Source organism: Pseudorasbora parva, chromosome 10, assembly GCF_024679245.1.
Source record: "Pseudorasbora parva isolate DD20220531a chromosome 10, ASM2467924v1, whole genome shotgun sequence".
Lineage (NCBI taxonomy): Eukaryota > Metazoa > Chordata > Actinopteri > Cypriniformes > Gobionidae > Pseudorasbora > Pseudorasbora parva.
In genome coordinates, this window is record NC_090181.1 from 35332734 (window position 1) to 35355530 (window position 22797).

Here is a 22797-nt window from a genome sequence, read left to right on the forward strand (position 1 = left end):
AAGCAAAATTGACCTTTTTACTTTTACATAAATGTTGGTTATATAACGTGACTTTATTAAAGTCAAATGAGATTTTATGCAGTCTTTTTTTCCAAGCTCATCTATAAACTGAAATAATAACAGTGAAAATGATTAACGACTCATGCTCATTAAAACAGCTCTTAGTAACAGATGGATGAAGGCGTAGAGAAGCAGGAGAAACGTATTAGAGGTGACGTTCTCCCTGCTGTTAGCTGCTCCTACCATTGGCAGATCTTTCAGGATCTGGATCCCATCTCCTGGGCCCATATGAACCACATGGTTGAAGTTTGTTGGGTTTGAAATTAACTTGTTCCTCATTTCTGGGTCTCTCAGCATCTCCCTGAAGAGCACAAACAATGCAGTGAGACAAGGAACACATACATACCTTCTCAAGACTAGAAGAACAAATTGCAAACATGAAACTTGGATTACAAGTAAGGGCTTTCCGCACCATTTTACCTCATGCTTCTCAATCATTTATTTTTTTTACTACAGAAACTTTCACTTGCTGTTTTGTTGCAAAGAATTACAATGCTGAAACTTTAGAGATACTACATTTTGCCAATACTGATTATTTAGAATGATATCTGCTGATAACGATAGTTTGATTTTCTTAAGGAAAAAATCCTCTCCCAACTAATGGTGTAAGCTATACAAGGAACGTTCTCATTTGGTACATTACTATTAGAATTAACAACAGAGCCCAAACTACTATATTCATTTTCAGATATAATAAATTACAGCTTAATTGCACATTAGGAAGTTTACAAAAAACAATTGTTTTTATGGTACATTTATTCAAACATACAATTATAATTAACAGTAAATATGTTCCTCTCTAAAGTTTTTTTAATAGCAAAGTTAAGCCACATGTTTAAACGCTTTTTTTATTAGCCTCTTTCCACGGTGATTACATAAGACAATACATATCGGTAAGTTGTGCTATAACTTTCAACATAGCTTTGATGTTTATACATGTTTTTTCAAGCTTAAAAAAGGAAGACATGACTCAATGCTTCTTAAACTGAGGTGCTACAGCGAGCTATCACGTCACATTTAAGAGCGCCAAAACGCCATTTATATTTAAATTTCATGATAGAATGGACAGATTTTGAAAGCTGAGACTTTGGTTCTTATCAGATGTAACAAAACACAAATCTCTGATTATTGGATGGAAGGTGCGCTACAAATATAGTTTGGTGTAGGGATTTGGCACAGACCTGGCAACCCTGGCTTGAACTACAGGTGATTCATAGGGTCAAATACAGCCTGCTTTAACATCACTATAGTTTTAACAGTTAATGTGCTATTGTCACATTAACTTCGACAGCCTTTGAATCCAACACAAGTAACATTTTTTTTCAAACACAGTATGAGTTGCAGTTTGGAGTCAGTTTTTAAAATACCTTTTGATTGACAGGATATAATCGGCCCTGATCATCGGCTGTTTATTAACAATTGACCGATGGCCAATAGTGAAAATAATTGCTTTTATCAGCCAATATGGATTATTGGCTGACACATTGGTCGATGCCTCCCTAATAGACTTGTTACTGACCTTATAAATATGTGAATACAAATGTTTACCTAGGGATAAATGAATTATGAACAGCATAATACATGAAACTACATTTTTTCCTAGGGTTTAAAAGGTACAAAATGAACCATTTTCAAGTGTGAAAAGCCCATAATAGTTTCCTTAAGAAGTCATGATGGTTAGTGTTGCTGGGCTTGAACATCACCTCCTCTGCAGAACTCTCTCCTCCTCCGGCACACGGAAAGAAAAGCGCCGCTTGCTCGTCACACTGCGCACCATCTGTTTACGGCTGTTATCAGATGTCTCTGGCACCACCAGCTCATCTCCCTCTGCACATCATTACACAGTACACAAAGCGTTCCAACACATTACACAACACATTAAACGATATTAAACGATAGAACAACAAACATTTATTAAGATGTACAACTCTGTTACATCACTTTCGCATGAACTGATGTTTCCTTTTCACAGAATGCTGCATATTAAGCAAATTCTTTACATTTTATTCAAAATCTACCTCATTCTCTTTTTAATAAATGTTCCTAAACCTAGTGTGAAAGATTTGTCAGTGCAAATTATCAAGAAAATTATGTTTGTGTGAAAATGCATGAGTGTTTTATGACTATGAAACAACTTCTCATTTGATCTTTTTATTCTTTCGTGCTGAATATGCATAAATGTGTGGGACAGGAATATTCAGAATCCTGGAGGAGCAGCAGGAGGGAAAATCTCACCTGCTGTCTTGTTTTTAAAGTAGATGAGTCGTACGGTCTCCAGCCCCAGCAGGTTTAGAGAGCCATCAGCGTTCAGAGGATGAACCTGCAACGCAGGAGACGCACAGCTCATTAACACACTGCACTTTAATCTACCACCTGCTTCTAAAATATTTTGTTACTTTTTTATGATGTGGTATTAAAAATATTATGAAATGTGTACATTTTTCAAAGGCATCGTTTGAATCCAATCCATAGTGTTGACGTCAAATACATCCACTGCATTCTCGCTATACACTGAGAGATAAGGTGCATTATAACCTGCAAGACAAAAGTCACAGAAAACAAGCAAGTTATCCTCAGCATGCCCTCTTCCCAGGAAATGTTGTGCATCTACAACTATTATAATCTATAAGCATATTACCTATTATAATTTACAACACACTCAACTTGAGTAAACAAAATATCTAGCATAAAATAAGGTCATATTATTTACATAAAATAATATATTATATTTTAAACATAATGGACAATATGCACACAATTTTATTAAGATGTATAAAATCACTATATAGTTATATAGCAATAGTTCACCCAAAAATGAAAATTCTGTAATTTATCTCATGTCGTTTCAAACCCTTAAAACTTGCATTTAACTTCACAACACAAATGCAGATATTTTTGATGAAATCCGAGAGCTCTCAGGCCCTATTCACTGACAGCAGTTTAATTAACACTTTCAAGGTCCAGAAACACTTTCAAGGTGCTGTCTATGGAGGAGTCAAAGAGCTCTCGGATTTCAGCAAATATATCTTAATTTGTGTTCCGAAGATGAATAAAGGTCTCTGGATGAATAAAGGAGATTAATGACAGAATTTTCTTTTTTGGGTGAACTATCCATTTCAAGAGTTAGCTTAACTCTGATTGTGTTCTTCTGAAAGAAGAATGTCATATACACTTAGGATGGTTTGAGGTTAAGTAAATCATGAGTAGAAAATGTTCTATACCATTGAAATTTCATAATTTTTGCCCCCATTTTTAATAACACATAAAAAAAAAATCTAGCCCAAGTAAAAAAATAAAAATAAGAACCTTATTACAAGCATATAGGAAAATAAACTACGAAAGAACAGGCATAAATGAAATAGAGCTACCTGAAAAAACAGCATATTAAGAGAATTTCATAATATATACAATGTTATAATTTGGAAAACTAGATGACAAGGGAAGCCATTTTTTTTTTATTGCTAGTTAAAGGTCCCGTTCTTCGCAATTCCATCTTTCAAACTTTAGTTAGTGTGAAATGTTGCTGTTAGAGCATAAATAATACCTGTAAAATTATAAAGCTCAAAGTTCAATGCCAAGCAAGATATTTTATTTAACAGAAGTTCCCTTTAAAAGCCTACAGCGAACGACCGGTTTGGACTACACCAGAAAGTGCAGGGATGTAATGACGTCACTAGAACCGTTTGTTGACTAACGCACCGCCCACAAGAACACGCAAAAAAGGGGGCGTGGTCTTGTTGCTCTCCCACGTGGAGAAGAGCTCGCATTCAGCGCTTGCATCTCCCCGTTATGGTAAGAGGCGGGACCTTTCCGGGCAAAGTGCGCTTAGCTGCTGTCCAATCACAACATGGGAAACGCTGGCCCAATCAGAACTCGTTACGTATTTCTGAAGGAGGGACTTAATAGAACAAGGAAATCATCAGGCCGTTTTGAGGACAGAGGAAACAGCGCTGTACAGATAAGTAAATTGTGTGAAAATACAGTGTTTTTTTACACGCGAAACATGAACATATGTTATATTTAACATGGAGTTACAACCTTTTTATATTCATAAAAATGGGAAAATTATTTACTTATAATTAAATTATTATATTATTAAAAATTCTTACACATCACTGCTCTGGCTGTCGGGGCTCAAGATTCTCATCTATGAGCAGTATTTTGAGTGCTTAGGATTTGTTCTTTTACAAAGTACTACAGCTGCCCCAGTGGAAATGTATAACTGTTCCGAAAAAAGTGTGGTCCGGACCTCCGCTGGTAAAGAAATATAGAGACTGTACCTCTTGTAACTTTAATTAATACCCCTGCAAAATACCATTACACATGCATTTTCTTTTTCAACTATTTGTGTTCACCTAAGACATAAGTGAATGTTTTTAAGTATTTTTACAAAGACCAAGCCCAATTAGGCAGCAAAAAACTCAGCTCAGTACTCGCACACTCTATGAGCAGCACTTCATGTTCATGTTTAAACATCTCGGACAGCACTCAGAAACCATCTCTGAGCCATCATAGCGAAATTACTTCTCTTTCGCAGCTTATTGCGATTCAAAGGGCTAAAATCTCTCTCTCACACACACACACACACACACACACACACACACACACACACACACACACACACACACACACACACACACACACACACACACACACACACACACACACACACACACACACACACATTTTATATTATACTGTACATATATCAATTATATTATAAAATTCAGCAATTATATCTTTGCCTTTTTTAGAAAGCTAAAATATTGTAAGATAATACATTTAAAGTGCAGTAATTTCACCCTGAATTTTGTTGATGTTCACTATCATACTGTAAACACAAGGCATAATAATCAGAACACAAAGACAAATAATCACTCACGGCATGATGTTGGCTTAGCCGGCCACATCAGTTCCTGTTGTCGTGAACGTCTGCCCTGGTAGTCCACATACACACCGATACTGTTAAAGCATAAGAGCAGTTCTTTACTGGAGATCTCCACAACGCAGAGAGCGTCCAGGTTTAGCTGCCCAATGAAGGCCAGTGTGTGATCGTCAGGATGAAGGAGGCTATTGATCGATCCATCCCCCTGAAGATTGTAGCGCAGGAACCCAGACTGGAAGCCCACGCAAAGCTTGTCGCCCTGGAGACCCATCCACTGCACTGATCCTGGGACGGTGATATCCCGCAGCCTCCGATGGCGTGTTTTGCTCTTGTTGAGCTCGTAGATGATCACCTTGTCAGTTTTTTTCATGGCTACAAAAAGGCATGTGAGAGTTCCTTGTCTGATTGTGCCCGAAACCAGAGTTTGGCATCCTTTGGTCTCTGCTATTTTGCAGAATTCGGCATCACGGTCATCCAGGGCCGTCATTGGGTAGAGTCGCACGTGGCCGTTTCGACCCGATATCACTGCAATCAACTGTTCTGATGGGATCAGCTCAATCTGATGGACCTTCTTATCTCCAACCTTGATAATCTCTGTGAATAGGAATATATATACAGTAAGAGGCTTTGTATTACCATCAAAGAATGCATAAAAATACAGTGTAAACATGACAGATAAGTACAGTAAACTCAGATAAAGCTTTTAATTACCATCTTTGGTAACGTGAATAACATACAGCCCTTCCTCATTGCCCAGGGCTATCCTCTCATGATCTGTGGATAAAGAAAAGTGTAGTTAACATAAACAGAGAGCAGATTTGATTAAAGCTAAGATGGATTGAGTTGGACTTGTGCAGAGCAGTTCTTAAATTGTTTTATTAAAGAGGATTTTTCTTGCTCTTGTGAAGTACAAGAATATATAGTGATGTATATTTATACTATGTTGAATGCTTGAATCTGAATGGCTGATGAAAGTTCTGTGGTGTGCATTTTCTGGGAAAAGCACAGCGAACATAGTTTCAGGCAGCTCTCTTGATCGCATTACATTTCCATATCACTTTGCATAGTTAACTGTAATAATGGAAATTACAGGACTAAAAAAACAAAAAAAACAATGACAGACGATTTTATGACGGTAAATTGTAATATTTACTGTGAATATAAAACGTTCAACAACTGGGCGGCAGCAGTATTACAGTCCAGATGAAAAACAACATAAACGGAACCAGACATCAGAGATAGCTAGCAACAACAAAAGACACAAAATGATTAGCGAAGAACATCCTTACAACCTGACATGACATTTTTTCACTAGCGAGGTAATAACAGCACTGTTTAGAGACACACAGAGGTTCACACAAGCTCTCTCTCTCTCTCTCTCTCTCTCTCTCTCTCTCTCTCTCTCTCTCTCTCGCTTTGTGTGTCTCTGTCACTCTAGCTCTTGCTCTCGCTCTCTTTCTGATAACTTCATTAATAACTGCAGTAGAATGCTATCAATGGCTCAAGCCTCCGTTACCAGCTTTAACATGACGTTTCGGAACTAGCAAAAGAGCCGTTGGATGAGACGTGGAAGAAATAGTCCTACTCTCAATGGCGATTTATTCGAGTAGCAAGTACAAAAACCAGGCGAAATATATAATCGGATCGATGTCTTGAGGAGTTGTACCCATAGTATAAGCAGAATAATTGACTCCGGGCTGTTGAATTATTATTAGAAAAATAATGCACAACCGAAGTGTAACGGCCACTCCGCTTCGTGTCGTGACTGCATCACCACCTCGGGTGTGCATTTTTTTTCTAATAATTCAATGGCCCATCGTCAGTTATCCTTTACATATGTTTGAGGTTGTTAGCTGCATAAAGACACCTGTCCACCTATACAATCAGTAAGAATCCAATTACTAACATGGCCTAGTCCAAAGAGCTGTCCAAAGACACTAGAGACAAAACTGTACACCTCAACTAGGCTGGAAAGGGTTACAGGGAAATTGCTAAGCAGCTTGGTGAAAAAAGGTCCACTGTTGGAGCAATCATTAGAAAATGGAAGAAGCTAAACATGACTGTCAATCTCCCGCGGACTGGGGCTCCATGCAAAATCTCACTCCGTGGGGTCTCACAGAATTAACACCGGCCGCCACATATTGATTCATCATTCATTCATTTTTACGCTATTTAAAAGACGCACGCATATTCGTTCAGCTGCATTTCCTTAGTTCTCTCTCCACCCTTTTACGCGTCTCTTACTCACTCACTTACTAAATGTGCACGTTGCATTCGACCGTAAATCTTAAACAAGTTTTATTGCATTTTGGCGCATTTAGTGTGACATAGCTTTTAAAACCAGAGCAGTTGAATAACACAGTTGCGACACGCCTTCATCACGCGGCAGCGCCCGTGGTCACGGCACTCTCAAAAGTTCTAAACAAACCAGCGCGGTGTCAATCATTACAGACCAGTGTTTCCCAACCGGGATCCCGTGTAAAAGGTGCCGGGACGCATTTATACCGCGATTCATCTCACATCTGATGACGCATCTTTAATATGGGTTTTAACTTAAAAATAATGCTTTATGTAGGTTTCTGTCAATGATACACGTGCTGGCTCCTCAGTTATACACTACAACAACAGCGATAATGAAAGAAAAACGTGGGCAAAACGGTCTCTCTTTGTAAACTTTGTTCAATGCCTGCAAGTGCATGCCGTATGTCCGAACATGACCAGTCATTTTCGCCGTCATCACCCCTGTGTAGCCAGAAGACACGGATGAGAAGATCTGTCTCTGTGCACTCGTCCCAAAGCGCGCACATGTCTCACAGCGCGCAAATATTGAGTTATCTTTCACATCCTGTGCTTGAACGGACAAACTCACACAAAAATGTCAAAATGTCATAGCCTACTTTGTATATGCCTTAAGTGAACTTTATACAGAAAATACGACGACTATCCTTGGGTCTTAAAGGGGCAGTACCCTTTACTGCTGTCTGTTTAATGTCAAAAACAAAAGATAAAGACATCACTCACTGCCCTTGATTGAATAGCTTTTGTAAGTTTAATAAGGAATATTTTTTAATTGAAACAGTTAAATATGCAGTTATTTTACATTTGATTACTTTATTCCATTTCTCTACCTAAAAACCTGAAACGTATTGTTTATTTTATTCTTATCTTTGTTCAATAGTATTTATTTATGCTGCTGCTTGTATTTAAGTTATTTGTTCTTATTTTCTTTATTTTCATTTGACAGTAGTCCTTTTTCCCCTGAACATAGCAAATACCGAACCGTGAGCAATCTGTACCGTTATACCTCTAGTGTAACTTATGCGAGGGGGTGCCACAGAATTTTGAAAAATTTCAAAGGGTGCAATGACTGAAAAAAGGTTGGCAAAAAAATGGAATAAACAACAGCTTCACTATACAGGTATTTGCAGCAATTTTTGGTTAACAGTACAGCATTGATTATTACATCAACCGCATTTACAGTGTTATTTTAAAATGGAGAGTGATGGAGATGCAACATTGTAATGTTATGCTCTTGTATTTAGCCCTGAGATATAGGTTAAAATAGAGAAATCCAATGCAAAGAGGCCAATTAGTCATTTTATGGCCGGAAAAATAATATAAATTATAAATTATAATGCCATTACCCACAAAGTGCCTGGCTCTTAAATAAAAGTTGCTTAAAGTATTGCAGATCATAACTGCGTATGTATTTGTAGGTTTTACATTTGAATACATTGTCAAATACTAGATTTCTTTAAATAAGAAATTTTAAACATTAATTCCCCATGTTGATCAGACTAGAGAATCTTGTTTCTCACAGTCTGAGGAGGTCTTTAGGTGCTTTTTTTTTTTCATGCGTCTTCACTGAGGAGAGGCTTGAGTCTGGCCAATTTTCCATAAAGCCCAGATAAGTGGAGTTTTGCAGTGATTGACATTCTATAAATTTCTCCCATCTCCGTATAAGATCATGGAGCTCAACCAGAGTGACCATCAGCATCCACTCTAACCAAAGCCCTTCTCCGTTGATTGCTCAGTCTGCCCAGGAGGCCAGACCTAGGAAGAGTCCTGGTTTTTCCAAACTTCTTCCATTAAGTATTATGGAGGCTTTATGCTTCTATGAAACTTCAATACAGCAGAATTCTTTTGCAGCCTTCCCCAGATCAGTCTTGACTCAATCCTACCTCTAAGCTTGGTTTTTGCTTCTATATGCATTTTCGGGTATTAATTAGACCTTTTTTTGAGAGGTGTGCGCCTTTCAAAATTATACCAATTCAATTGAATTTTCCACATGTGAACTCCACTTAAAGTGTAGTAACATTTAAAAGTAAAATTGGAATGCTCCTGAGCTAAGTTTCAAATGTTCCAGAAAAGGGATACGAATAATGATGTAATGTAACTGTTTTAAGATTTTTATTTTATACTTTCTCATTATGCTGTATGGAGTGTAGATTAATGTGAAAAAAATAATTTAAAATAGTTTAACATAAGGCAGCAGCATAAAATGTGAAAAATTAAGGTGTTTGAATACTTTCTCAAGCCACTATATATACTTAAAACATGATATTTAATAATATAATTATGATATATAATATATAAGGCGTGTCATGTAATTCCTTTTCCCCAGCAAAAATTGAAATGGTACGTACATGATACGGACATACCAACAAACTCATTAACAAAGGAATACCTCCATTTACAAGACAAGCAGAGATTTATATCATTTCACATACACAGAGGTTAGCCATTATATTAATACCGAAGTCTTAATGATTGTTATGTAATAAAAACCTTGACATTAATATTTTAAACCCAAGATTATTGGGGTGTGGTGGATTGTACCTATAATAGCAGCAGATTGTGTGGTTTTGATGAGAGGAAGTGTGCTGTCATATGCTTCTTTAGGGACGTAAACAAAGCGTTCTTTAAGTTTGCTCTTCTTCAAGAGGCGGTGCAGCTCGTTCAGCAGGCCAACCCATCTGGTTCTTTCCTGATCGCTGTCGGCCAGGATCAAGATGGAGCATTTTTTATTGCTGGATGAGGAGAGCTGTGATGCTGTCACCTGCAGGAGATGAAGACGACAACAACTTCAAGTGTATCACTGAACATAGGCACAAAATAATTTTCTTAAATTACAGTACAAAACCAATATGAACTTGTATACATGGTCAACTCACTCTGAAGATACAGGGAATGTCCTTCCTGTTCGCATGAATGACATCTGATGCCAAAACTGAGCTAACTGAAAATTCCTCATCCCTGCAAACAAAAGAGTATGATTTAGATAATTTAGTCATGCAAACACGGTCATTAGAATCAAATACTGGCTTAAATGTTTTCTTTGCAATCCTCACTGACCTCATGTCAATAACCTGGTTCACCGTGACACCAGGCTGAGCAGCTTTGCCCTCTGGGAGATCATATAAGAAGAGTTTAAAGTCACAGACCACAGCAATGGCCCTCTGCCACCCCTTTTTCACACCTAATGGTTTAGGCACCTAAAAGAAAAGGTCTCAGAATTAGTTCTCAACTTACTGCAAAATAAAACTTTCCTATATTATATTATGTTATATTATATTATATTATATTATATTATATTATATTATATGTATTATATTATTTAGTGCTGTCAAAATTAACAGTAACGCATGCAATAAATCTTTTCAGTTTAACATGTAAAAATATTTAACACAATAAACGAAGAATACGTTTTTCCCACTATGCTTTGGCTAGCATTACATTAAATGATCATGCTCTTATTCATGTTAATGTTTTTAAACCATTCAAGCTCAACAAGACACAAACTCAGTGCAGCACTGATTTCCTGTCTGGCTGGAGACGATGCTTGAACGGAAAAAAAACTAAAATGTATGCCTAAATGACCTTTTCCGATTAAGTGCTATACTCAGGTCCCTTGTGCATCTACCAACCTATAAAACGTGAAAAAGGACAACCCAGTAACTTTATTTTGGTAAGCTTTTTTCTATAAGCATGTGGAAAAACGAGCCGCTCAGATATCTTCAACCTTCTGACGTAGGAAGGCGGTCTATTATATTATTACTGCCCCTTAATCTGCACGTTTCTACCCACGGCGCTGACAGACTGTTCCATATTATCATATTTTCAGCCCTCAGCCAGTTGTACACTATCCGCCATTTTCTCCACGCTCGAGAATCCATAATGACAACGATGTCTTGTAAGCAATGCAGGTGCATTACCTGCACGAGACACAATTCAAGGCAGTTTTGCTAAAAAGTTAAAGCTCAAAGATGGATCAGGATGGTTTGTGATCCAGCTTATAGTCTTCGGAGCAATACTGGTCACGGCAGTAATGAAAGGGCACGTTTCTACAATTCATCAGAGTTGTTTTATTGATATAAAGTTTACCAGTTTATTAAGCACCCCCTGAAAAACATAAGGTCTGTATATATATCTGTTAACTGTTAGATGCAGGGTGCGAACTACGGGGGAGCTAGGGGGAGCTCGGCTCCCCTAAATAAGACATGGGCTCCCCTGAAAACGTGATTTGAAAAATTTTGGGGGGTCTCAAAAATATTGACACTGTGTTATTTTGAGGTGCAATTTCAGTTTTCTGTAATGTGATCATCGTGGATTATTATATGTAAAATTTCTAAAAATATATAATTAATTCATGCATGACGGCAATTTAAATCTAATTGACTTCAATAAAGATAACTATACATGCTGTTCTTGTCATGACCATCAAGGTGTGGTGGCGCTGCGGTGCTAATTCCACTCATGTTTAGTGCATGTCAACGCAAAGATTCGTAGAAAAAACAAAAACGAATATCCACTTCTTGATCTTGGATTTCTGGAAGAACAGCAAAGGAAGCTGACCCCAAGCCTCTGTGGTCGATTCTGTGTTAAGGCATGTTATCCCCAATTATGTGTTGCGGCTGGGTTGATATAGGTCTGCGCGACTATCAATGTCCTAATAAGACTAACGTTAGTTAAATGGAGGAATTATGGTTTTCTTCTGTAGCCTGACGAGTAACTTCAACCGTTCATGTGAACTCAAAGACAGCCGGATGCTTTGTTTATAGACTATTTGTGGGCTTTTTGACCTATCAATTCTTGTTTTTTTTCTTCCTTCATTAAAATCAAAGATGTTCTTCAATGATTGTAAATTGTATATTAAGAGTCTCCGCAATGCATTAAGCAATAGATTGACCCGTTTGTCTGTGTGTGAAGGAATATACACGTCCTCTCTTCCACGCGCACCCCCCCCCCCCCACACACACACACACCCCGAAAAGTGGGCTCCCCCAAAGGCCACGGTATAGTTCGAACACTGGTTAGATGTAACAAATGTTATTGTGTAATTCGCTGTGTATGCTGATGATAATGCAAGGGAGAGAGTGTTTAATGCACAGTTCGTTTTATTCATCTCTTACATTGACTTTCTGGAGTGAAAACAGACGCTTCATCTTTTGTGTGATGAACAATAAACTTCATAAAATGAAGCATTAACTGTAATAACTCTGTGTTGCAAGGACCAATCCAGTTCATTTTTTTTTCTATAGACTGTACTCACAAAAATATAACGATCAAGATAAACGTAAAAATTCGCCAGAGTTATCCTTTAAAGGGTTACTTCAGCGATTAGCATATGGCTTTGTATCAGTAGAAACCCTGGAGTATATACAAATAAATGTGCTTTCCCCCCTCATATCCCCCTGAGACAAGAGATTTATGCATTTTATTTCTGGAAAAATTCCTCCTATGATGCAAATTGACTATATTGGCATCATAGGAGGAATGTTTGGCCAAAGGCTAAAGACTACGATCAGCAGATGGAGCTATTTCCACATGTTTTGAACCCGCGCATGGGGGATGGAGATCACACTATAGGCACTCATTTAAACGGAGCTATGGTGAGCAATGTAAGTCTTTTAACTTCTCAAATTAATTTCTATGAAAGTTAAGCTTGCAAAGGCATGTATGCCGCGAGTGTAGTCGCGATTACCTCAGCTCTCATCACGAGAGCTCAGCTCATTTATCTCACTCCTGCAGTTAGTGCTCAGTGCCGTGATACTCGCGCGGCGACTAACTCATTATATTGAACAGACATGTTCAGTTATTACATTGTAGTGTCTTCTCCAACTCAGTCACAGTAATCAAGTTGGTGGCTTTGGGAATGGCCTCACAGGGCAGCAAAGCATTCTGGGAATTGTAGTCTTTCATCCCCATGAGACAAAAATACCTTTTCTGTCTTTTCTCAGTCAAGAAGGCACCAAGTTCAAAAATAATTTCACATTTCTACTACATTGATGACCCAGTTTAAATCCAGATTCATCTTCCCAGCGCTGAAGTACCTCTTTAAGTTCACTGAAATTAAAAGTAATATTAACAGTAATAGTTGAGATTACTAAAAACATTGAAGGAGGATTTAAATAAAAGCTTCTAACCCTGACGTGGCCTTCATAAGCTGTGCCGATGCCCTTCTGGGGGTCGATACCCAGCGGCCCTTTGGTTTGATCTGGTGGGATCGGACACACGGCAGGAGCTTTGTCCGCACACGTCACATGACAGGAGAAATTACAGACTGCAGAAGGAGGAGAACAAGGTGAATGCCAATGTCAATGCCACTTACCATTTCCATGACAATCTCAGCGGTTGCCGTAGTGACCCCTTACCTTCACACGTACAGCCCTGTCGAATGATTCCCACCATTAGAGAAGTACACTGGTTACACTTAGTGGGCGTATTGAAGGTCTTCACCACGAATTGATGGGGCTTTGGCTATACAGCAATTAAAAAATATATAAATTACAACATATTACAAAATATAAGATATGTTTGACTGGCTGATATGAAAGTAGCTAGAAATGAGGAAAGTTAATTAATTAATTACTTTAGGTGTGCTGTGACCAGAGCTACTGTATCCTGATCGAACGGGAGTTTGAGCACCTCGTTGTGCCTGATCTACCTGCTGGAAACATATTCATGGCTATAAGTCACAATATGCTAACATCCTATTAAAAAAAATAAAGCTTTTGCTTTTGGTCACATTTTGAGAAGGCATCCCATTTGTCTGTATTGGACAAGGCAATTCCAGAATGCACTGCAGTAATTCAATGTACAAAGTTTCTATGTTTCTGAGGTTTAGCATTGCGAAAGGGGTCAGACAGTGAGAAGTCACCTCGTTCGACTCCATATCGCTGGTAGTTGAGGGCGAGCGAGAATGTGATGTGACCTGGGATCTCCCATCTTCCTCCCGGGATGGTGTGTTGGACAGGCTGAAGTTATCGATGGAGTCAATCTATTGAGAAGGTTAGAGAAAGGAAACATTTAGAGAACTGATTCAGCTGTGCCATGAACTATGAGCACAAGATAGAAAACACAATGGCAGCACCCAAGACATGCCTGCCAAACGTAACAACAGGCTCTTTGAAAAGACATCATGCACATTAGCAGCATTTTGACAGGACAGCAGTTTAAAAAACATCTCCAAGACCCAAACAACACGTCAATGGCGCCTGACAGGAACAAGCACAGAGAATGTAAAGAAATCTGAAACACTGCTGAACACAAACACCACATGTCGGTTTCACAACAAGCTTCACAATAGTTTAGAAACAGCAATTATATGCAAATTTGAGTTAGAAGTTGAGTCATCCAAACCTCCATTGGTAATGCAAGATGAATGAAACAAAACATTGCATAAGTATTAGCTACAGAAAGTGTCAGTTTTTAGTCCAAATGCTCATGATAAAGAAGAACGGTGAAATTGACCATAAATGTGACAAATAAGCATGTGCACTCGAAAGACCCTCTGGAAAGTGTGGATATGTCGCTTCTGCCATGCAGTAACAAACCGCAGACATGCATCAAAGTCACGCAATCAAACCAACGTAGCGATGAATCACTGCACCATACACAACAAAAGGAGCTTACACATATGCCTTTGTCAGCCGGTCCACAGGCAGTGGAGCGCTTCATCAGACAAAAACAGACAGATAGAAGGAGAGCAAACAAGAAAAAAGAGAGCAAACAATATATGAACACAGAAAAGGATTTGCATGTTTACGCGCTTTTAAAATTACAGTCTCAAAAGCACAGAAATAATAATGGCTGAGAACGGATTTGAGCCAATTATTTAATCCACACAAAACCATGTGAAGAGAACATAAGAGGAAACTAAAAATCAATACAAAAAAAAGTATAAATATCAATAAAATCAATATTGTCTATATAACATATGAAAAATCAGACAGAAAAAATTAATGTTTTAAAACAACAAAATGATCGCTTCTGCTGCAATTTCATTCAAAAATGAAGCCACATGCCACTGTTTCAAAATACCTACATCAAACTGATCCAGGGCAGAAGTCGGAGCATTAAGGAAAGCCAGGAAGGAATTCTGGGAGTCTTGGTGCTTGACTCCTGGAACACATTACATGACTTAAATGTCACATACAAACATATACACCATGTAAACAAATATCAAGAAATGTTCACGTTTTTACCTTTAGACAATCTCAGATTCTCAGTCTCCTGTTTCAGCCTCTGGATCTCTGTCTGCATATCCTGGTTCTTCTTTTCCAACTCCTCCAGCTTGCTGTGCAGAACAAAACCAGACAAATTGTAATGATCATAACCTGATTAATATACCAATATATTGACCATTTTTCGATTTTTAAGGCCAATGGTCAATAAACATTTTACTGGCGGAAGAATCAACAGATTTTTTTCTTCTGTACTGTGACGTACATCCGAGTGTAAAAACAAAATCTAAGCTTGGAAATTGGTTCTGTCCATCAGTTTTGTTGATTTGATTTTGAGATGTGGACTCAAAAATGGTGGCAAATAAGTATGAATTTGCAGGGGCAAGAAGATTAGACTTTTTGATAATAATTTTTAAAAGTTTATTTTTAAAAATTAAGAGGTCAATGCATTTAGAAAATAAACGGGCTGACTTTTTATTCATGCTGACTTTAAAGCTACACTGTTTAACTTTTTTAGTTTATTCTTAGCTAAAAACACTTAGTTCTTTCAAAAATATATGTGCTCATTAATGTATATTTACTTCTTTCAAGTAATAAAGTATTCTCGTAAGTTTATAATATGCCATTGAAAATACATACTGGTGAGGGGTTCGAATGCCGGTCGCCATGTCCCTCCATCTTGAAAGTACATTAGCCAAAGAGGGACATACCCATAAATTCAAGCTTCACCTTTCGCGTTTTAACACTCGATGGCACCGTGTCGAATGTGAAGAGGGGGATCGCCATGTTAATCTTGGACTAAATCGGCCACCGTAGGAATTAAAACGAAATCAGAATTGAGAGGAACAGAAACTAATGTTCACTGGATGGTCATATACCTTTTCACCACTAGATGGGGGAAAATATCACACAGTATAGCTTTAAAGACCTACAAGAATGAATTTTATTTCCTTACATGCTTTTAAATTAAATTCAAATGCATATGAATAATTTCAAAATATTGTGTATACAACCTAATCATCAAATTATATTTTCTGAATAAAACTAGGAACTGGCCATCATGCTCTTTTAATTGGTCAAACCCACATCTGTTGACCATTATTTGGGATTCTTACCAGCTATTCACAGGATTGTCAACTGGATAATGCCACAGTCCCTTTCAGGCAAAAAATTTAAAATAAGCAGCCATCTTTGAAACGCCTCTCAGAGAGCTATTTCAGTCATGCAATTGCAGAAATATCAAATTCCCCAAAGCTGTACATCAGGCTTACGATTATATTTCATATTTGAAATCACCAATGAAATCAGACAAATGCCTCTAAAATTTTGCTTCTAAATGCTCAAATCAAGACAAAAAAAACAGCACTTTTTAGGCTGACGCAGCCCATGCGCAGTCCTAAAGTGCGCGTCTCAGGAGCTTCTAACCACATCTGCAGTGACATTACCAATTGATGATTGGCTCTTTTACTTAGAAGGCAGGACTTATTCTATCAAATTACACATTGCACTACCATTCATAGTAATACGAGAACTTTAGATCTTTGCATATCTAGTCTTCGATAATACCCATCAACTAATTTCCTGATCTACTGACAGGTACGTCCTACTGCAAGCTATCACATTATTATTAGGTCCTATTCTTTGCGATTCCATCTTTCAAACTTTAGTTAGTGTGTAATGTTGCTGTTAGAGCATAAATAATACCTGTAAAATTATAAAGCTCAAAGTTCAATGCCAAGCGAGATATTTTATTTAACAGAAGTTCCCTTTCAAAGCCTACAGTGAACGGCCGGTTTGGACTACAGCCCTGCACTTCCTGCTTTAATGACGCAACTAAAACCGTCTGTTGACGAACCCTCCGCCCACAAGAACACGCAAATTTGGGGGCGTTGTCCTTTAGCTCTCGCAGGTCGAGAGAAGCTTGTTTTTGTAGAGTGTGTTTGTCGCCATGCCATTGAAACGCTGTTATTTTCATCCCGGAGTCAAATCACCTTCGTTTGGCCTTCCCACGGACGCTGTATGTAGAGATCAATGGCTACAGTTTATGGTTAACTCGGTTCCGGAAAATTATAATCACAATTTAAAACTATGTGCAGCACATTTTGGTGAGTACTGCTTCCTCAATCTCAATCAGTTTAATGCCAGATTCGCAGAAAGATTATTCTTAAAAGATGACGCAGTTCCCTCTTTGTCTGGAGAAGGCGTCCTTTATGGACCACAACCGGTAAGTGTATTTTATTATTTAAGTTGGTCCGTTTAACAGTTTATATAACTCATGACACAAAGTGCAACGCTGTTTAGCTTTGTTAACTAACATTAGATGGTAATTGAAACTAATCCGAAAAACGTAGTATATAAAAGTGTAGTAATTCATTCAGACACCATCGATTGTTGGTGTTTGTAATGATCAGTTTAAACTACTGAATAGACAGCTTATCATTCTGAAACATCCAGCAAAAGTGTTTCCTGAGCAGGTTGTAATCGATCCTCTTCGATATTCTCCGGGTCTGATTCCGACTCAAATTGATAAGGCAATATAGACATTTTTGCAATAACATTGAGCGCGCGTATGGTATCTACACGTTATGATAAGAGGCAGGACCTTTCCTGGCAATGTGCTAAGCTGCTGTCCAATCACAGCACGGGAAGCGCTGGCCTAATCAGAACTCGTTACGTATTTTTGAAGGAGGGACTTCATAGTACAAGGAAATCATCAGGCCATTTTTAGGACAGAGGAAACACCGGTATACAGATAAGTAAATTGTGTGAAAAATACTGGGTTTTTTTACACGTGAAACATGAACTCATGTTATATTGCACACTGTAAACATAATCAAAGCTTCAAAAACACGAGAATGGGACCTTTAAAGGAGATATGTGTTTTACCACTCAGTGGCCATATGGGATGCCATGACTTTGTTGAGCTCATCCTGGATGGTTTGTTTGGCTCTAATCTCTGCATCCAGTGCAGACTGTAGCTCCAGACGGGCAGACATGTCCAGCTTAGCAAAACGTCTTATTTTCCATGGCATGTCCTGGAAAAGAATTAAACATCTACTGGGTCTCAATGCAGTAAGATTTGGAGCCATGAATATCTTTTAAAGTTTGAAAAGATCAGCATTTAGAATAAACTTAATTGTTAACTCATGCTAAAATGCATTTCTAAAACAGTCAAGATCAAAGTTGAGTTCTCTTACAGTAGCACGTGCACCCAGACTGGTGTTCCTCAGGCCTTCCAGTTCTTCTGTCATCTTAGTAGCCAAAGCCTGCAGATATCCTCGAGCATCTTTCTCATCACTGACCCTAAGAAAGCAAATTAGATATTCAGAACTGCACTTACTAAACATGACCACAAGATGGCTCCATGGTCAAGTAAATGCCAAGGGTTTGGTGCCAAAGAACCAGAAGTGAAACAAAAATAGAATTACAACTATGCAGGGCAGTAGCAAGCATAAAAAAAAACATTATTTCACTTTTTGAGAAATATTTATAAAATGTTTTGAATTTTCAGCCCTACAGCCTGATTTTAAAACCAAGGAGAAGCTATTGCTGGCCAGTTGTTTTAAGCAATGGACTGAACATAAATGGAGAAAACGGTGGTCTTTTATGGCTAGATTCTACTAATCTGCCTTTCAGCAAAAACAAATGGGCAAATCTTATTTTGCATAATTAATAATCATAAGTCAAGCTGCTAAGGTTTATAATATTCCTACACTTGCAGCACTTTGGGTCCAAATTTTAGATTTCTGCATACTGCCAAAATACTAAATTAACTGATGCAAATTTAAGTGGTGCATTTTTGGGGGAAATGTGAAATAATTGTTTATGTTTCAAATAGCTACTTTTGGGGATAACATTTCTGAAAAGTAGCTAATAAATCTAAAGTATATATAAATAAATACAGCTTGTAAGGGCATTTTCAAAAAAGATGATGATGTTTTAAAGAAACTAAATTATACATGTGCTCCTTAAAGTTCAGGGTTTGGCTTGCCAACAACTGGGTCCAAAAATGTACCATAGATTACATTAAATTTTACGTAACGTTATATATTTAATAATATTGTACTATAGGCCCTTCTAGTATTAAAGGATTAGTTCACCCAAAAATGAAAATTCTGTCATTATTTACTGGTTATCATGTCGTTTGACACCGTTCATCTTTTGAACACAAATGAAGATATTTTTGTTGAAATCCGATGGCTCAGACAGGCCTTCATTGACACCAATGTCATTTAGTCTCTCAAGACCCATGAAAGGCACTAAAGACGTCGTTAAAAGTCCATCTCACTACAGTGGTTCTACAATCATTTTATGACGCGACGAGAATAGTTTTTGTGTGTAAAAAGAACCTAAATAATGACTTACGCTCACCAAAAGGATTATTAGGAACACCTGTTCAATTTCTCATTAAAGGGTTAGTTCACCCAAAAATGAAATTTATGTCATTAATGACTCCCCCTAATGCCGTTCCACACCCGTAATACCTCCGTTCATCTTCGGAACAGCGTATCTGTGTAGGCACACTATACTGTCCATGTCCAGAAAGGGAATAAAAACATCATCAAAGTAGTCCATATGTGACATCAATTAGTTCATTAGAATCTCTTGAAGCATCCAAAATACATTTTGGTCCAAAAATAACAAAAACTACGACTTTATTTAGCATTGTCTTCTCTTCTGCATTTGTTTTCAAACCTCAAATAAAGATTCAAACGGTCATGAATCAGCATATTGATTCATGATTCGGATCGCCAATGTCATGTGATTTTAACAGTTTGGAGTTTGGCACGCAATCCAAATCGTGAATCAATCCGGTGATTCATGACCGTTTTAATCTTTATTCCCTGTTGGACTAAATATTAAATATTGTAAACTGTGTTCTGAAGATAAACGGTCTTACGGGTGTGGAACAATATTTGGGTGAGTCATTAATGACATCAATTTCATTTTTGGGTGAACTAACCCTTTAATGCAATTATCTAATCAACCAATCACATGGAAGTTGCTTCAATGCATTTAGGGGGGTGGGTCCTGGTCAAGACAATCTCGACTGATTAAAAAAACTGAATGTCAGAATGGGAAAGAAAGGTGATTTAAGCAATTTTGAGCATGGCATGGTTGTTGGAGCCAGACGGGCCAGTCTGAGTATTTCACAATCTGCTCAGTTACTGGGATTTTCACACACAACCATTTCTAGGGTTTCCTGTGGGCGAAAATGCCTTGCTGATGCTAGAGGTCAGAGGAGAATGGGTTCGTTAAAACGTGTTACAGCGAGGTATGCAGCAAAGCATTTATGAAGCCACAACACACACAACCTTGAGGCAGATGGGCTACAACAGCAGAAGACCCCACCGGTACAGTTGAAGACTAGAAAAATTTGGCGTAAACAGAATGAGAACATGGATCCATTATGCCTTGTTACCACTGTGCACCAATGTGGTAGTGGTGTAATGGTGTGGGGGATGTTTTCTTGGCACACTTTAGGCCCCTTAGTGCCAATAGGGCATTGTTTAAATGCCACAACCTACCTGAGCAGTGTTTCTGCCCATGTCCATCCCTTTATGACCACCATGTACCAATCCTCTGATGGCTACATCCAGCAGGATAATGCACCATGTCACAAAGCTTGAATCATTTCAAATTGGTTTCTTGAACATGACTGAGTTCACTGTACCAAAATGGCCCCCACAGTCATCAGATCTCAACCCAATAAGCATCTTTGGAATGTGGTGGAACGGGAGCTTTGTGCCCTGGATGTGCATCCCACAAATCTCCATCAACTACAAGATGCTACCCTATCAATATGGGCCAACATTTCTAAAGAATGCTTTCAGCACCTTGTTGAATCAATGCCACATAGAATTAAGGCAGTTCTGAAGACGAAAGGGGGTCAAACACGGTATTAGTATGGTGTTCCTAATAATCCTTTAGGTGAGTGTATATAGTGATGGGCCGATTTCAAGACAGCTTCAAACCGTTATGAATCAGTGTATCGATTCATGATTTGGATCGCCAAAGTCACGTGATTTCAGCAGTTTGCCGGTTTGAGACTCAATCCAAATCATGAATCGAAAAGCTGATTCATAACGGGACAAAGCTTTGTTTTGAAATCGGCCCATCACTATACAAGTTGTTATTGGGGGGGATATACTATTCTCATAAAATTATTGTAGAACCACTGTAGTGAGATGAGCTTTGTAACGACATCTTTTGTGCCTTTTATGGGTCTTGAGAGAGGAAATGACATTGATGTCAATGAAGGCCTTTCTGAGCAATTGGATAAAACAAAAATATCTTCATTTGTGTTCACAAAGATGAACGGAGGTCTTACGGGTGTCGAACGGCACGAGGGTGAGTAAAATTATGACAGAATTTTCCTTTTTGGGTGAACTAACCCTTCAAGTTTGTATTAAGCACCTCAGCAGACTACACATTAACCTGCAATGCACAGCAAAGACAACATGAAGTAACCAATAATAATGGAATTCACTGAATGTTTTTTTTTTTTTTTGACAAAAACTTTGACATTTTATTTTAATTTTCAGTTTTCTCTGAATCTAAAAATGTGCATGATTAGATTCATCAGATTAAAGTCTAAAAACACAGATTCCAGATTAAAACGTGATTAGACAGCAAAGTAAAAGCATGCTTGTTTCTCACCATTGAATGATTTCTGTGATCTGGGCCTCCCAGTGGGCCACACTCTCTTTCTTATCAGCCAGTTCTCTCATCTCCTCCTCCAGCTGTTTGTTCCTGCTGCTCAACTTCTCAAACGAGGACATCATCTACACACACAATAAAAGATGTTATTGAATACACTACCAATTAAAAGTTTGAAGAATTCGTTTTTTAATGAATACTTTTATTCAGCAATGACATATTACATTGACCAAAAGTAGCAGTAACAGTAATAATAAAAGCATTAATAAATGCTGTTAAAATAATACTGTTCCCACAAAAATATTAAGCAGCAACTGTTTTTAAAATTGATAATAATGATAAATGTTTCTTGAGCAGCAAATCAGCATATTAGAATGATTTCTGAAGGATCTTGTGACACTGAAGAATGGAGTAATGATGCTGAAAATTCAGCTTTGCAACACAGGAATAAATACAATTTTTACATACCGTAATTCCTCAAATAAAGACGGGGCCTTTATTTACCTGAACTGCCGATGGGAACCAGCTTTTATTTGAAGCAGGCTTTTATTAGGGGCAGGCCTGTATTTCTAATTCCATCTGTTTGAAAAATAATTGCTTTAAAAATAAAAATGTTTTATTTAAAGCGATCGTTCCAGTGGACAAATATCATTGATTTTTTTTAAAAACATTGGCAAAAATATCAACATACAACAAAAGCCAGAAAGGCGACAAAGCAATTTGGGT

At 37.9% G+C, this 22797-nt stretch overlaps 1 protein-coding gene across 10 annotated transcripts in view; it reads right to left on the reverse strand.

Moving 5' to 3' along the window:
* Positions 1–22797, reverse strand: part of cdc42bpaa (CDC42 binding protein kinase alpha (DMPK-like) a) — a 126549-nt gene that overhangs the window by 8095 nt on the left and 95657 nt on the right. For 7 of the 10 annotated variants that reach the window (XM_067455988.1, XM_067455986.1, XM_067455987.1 and 4 more), the window contains 19 exons: positions 22072–22196; positions 18609–18714; positions 18298–18446; positions 15433–15524; positions 15273–15349; positions 14861–14899; positions 14106–14225; positions 13818–13895; positions 13600–13705; positions 13372–13508; positions 10301–10440; positions 10120–10201; positions 9785–10004; positions 5657–5719; positions 4943–5539; positions 2498–2595; positions 2296–2380; positions 1764–1887; positions 244–361 (listed from right to left, as the gene is read on the reverse strand). In XM_067455988.1, the coding sequence (XP_067312089.1) occupies positions 244–361; positions 1764–1887; positions 2296–2380; positions 2498–2595; positions 4943–5539; positions 5657–5719; positions 9785–10004; positions 10120–10201; positions 10301–10440; positions 13372–13508; positions 13600–13705; positions 13818–13895; positions 14106–14225; positions 14861–14899; positions 15273–15349; positions 15433–15524; positions 18298–18446; positions 18609–18714; positions 22072–22196 (2556 nt within the window). The remainder of the gene's footprint in view (positions 1–243; positions 362–1763; positions 1888–2295; positions 2381–2497; positions 2596–4942; positions 5540–5656; positions 5720–9784; positions 10005–10119; positions 10202–10300; positions 10441–13371; positions 13509–13599; positions 13706–13817; positions 13896–14105; positions 14226–14860; positions 14900–15272; positions 15350–15432; positions 15525–18297; positions 18447–18608; positions 18715–22071; positions 22197–22797) is intronic. The other 3 variants (XM_067455981.1, XM_067455984.1, XM_067455982.1) reach the window with 3 other exon arrangements.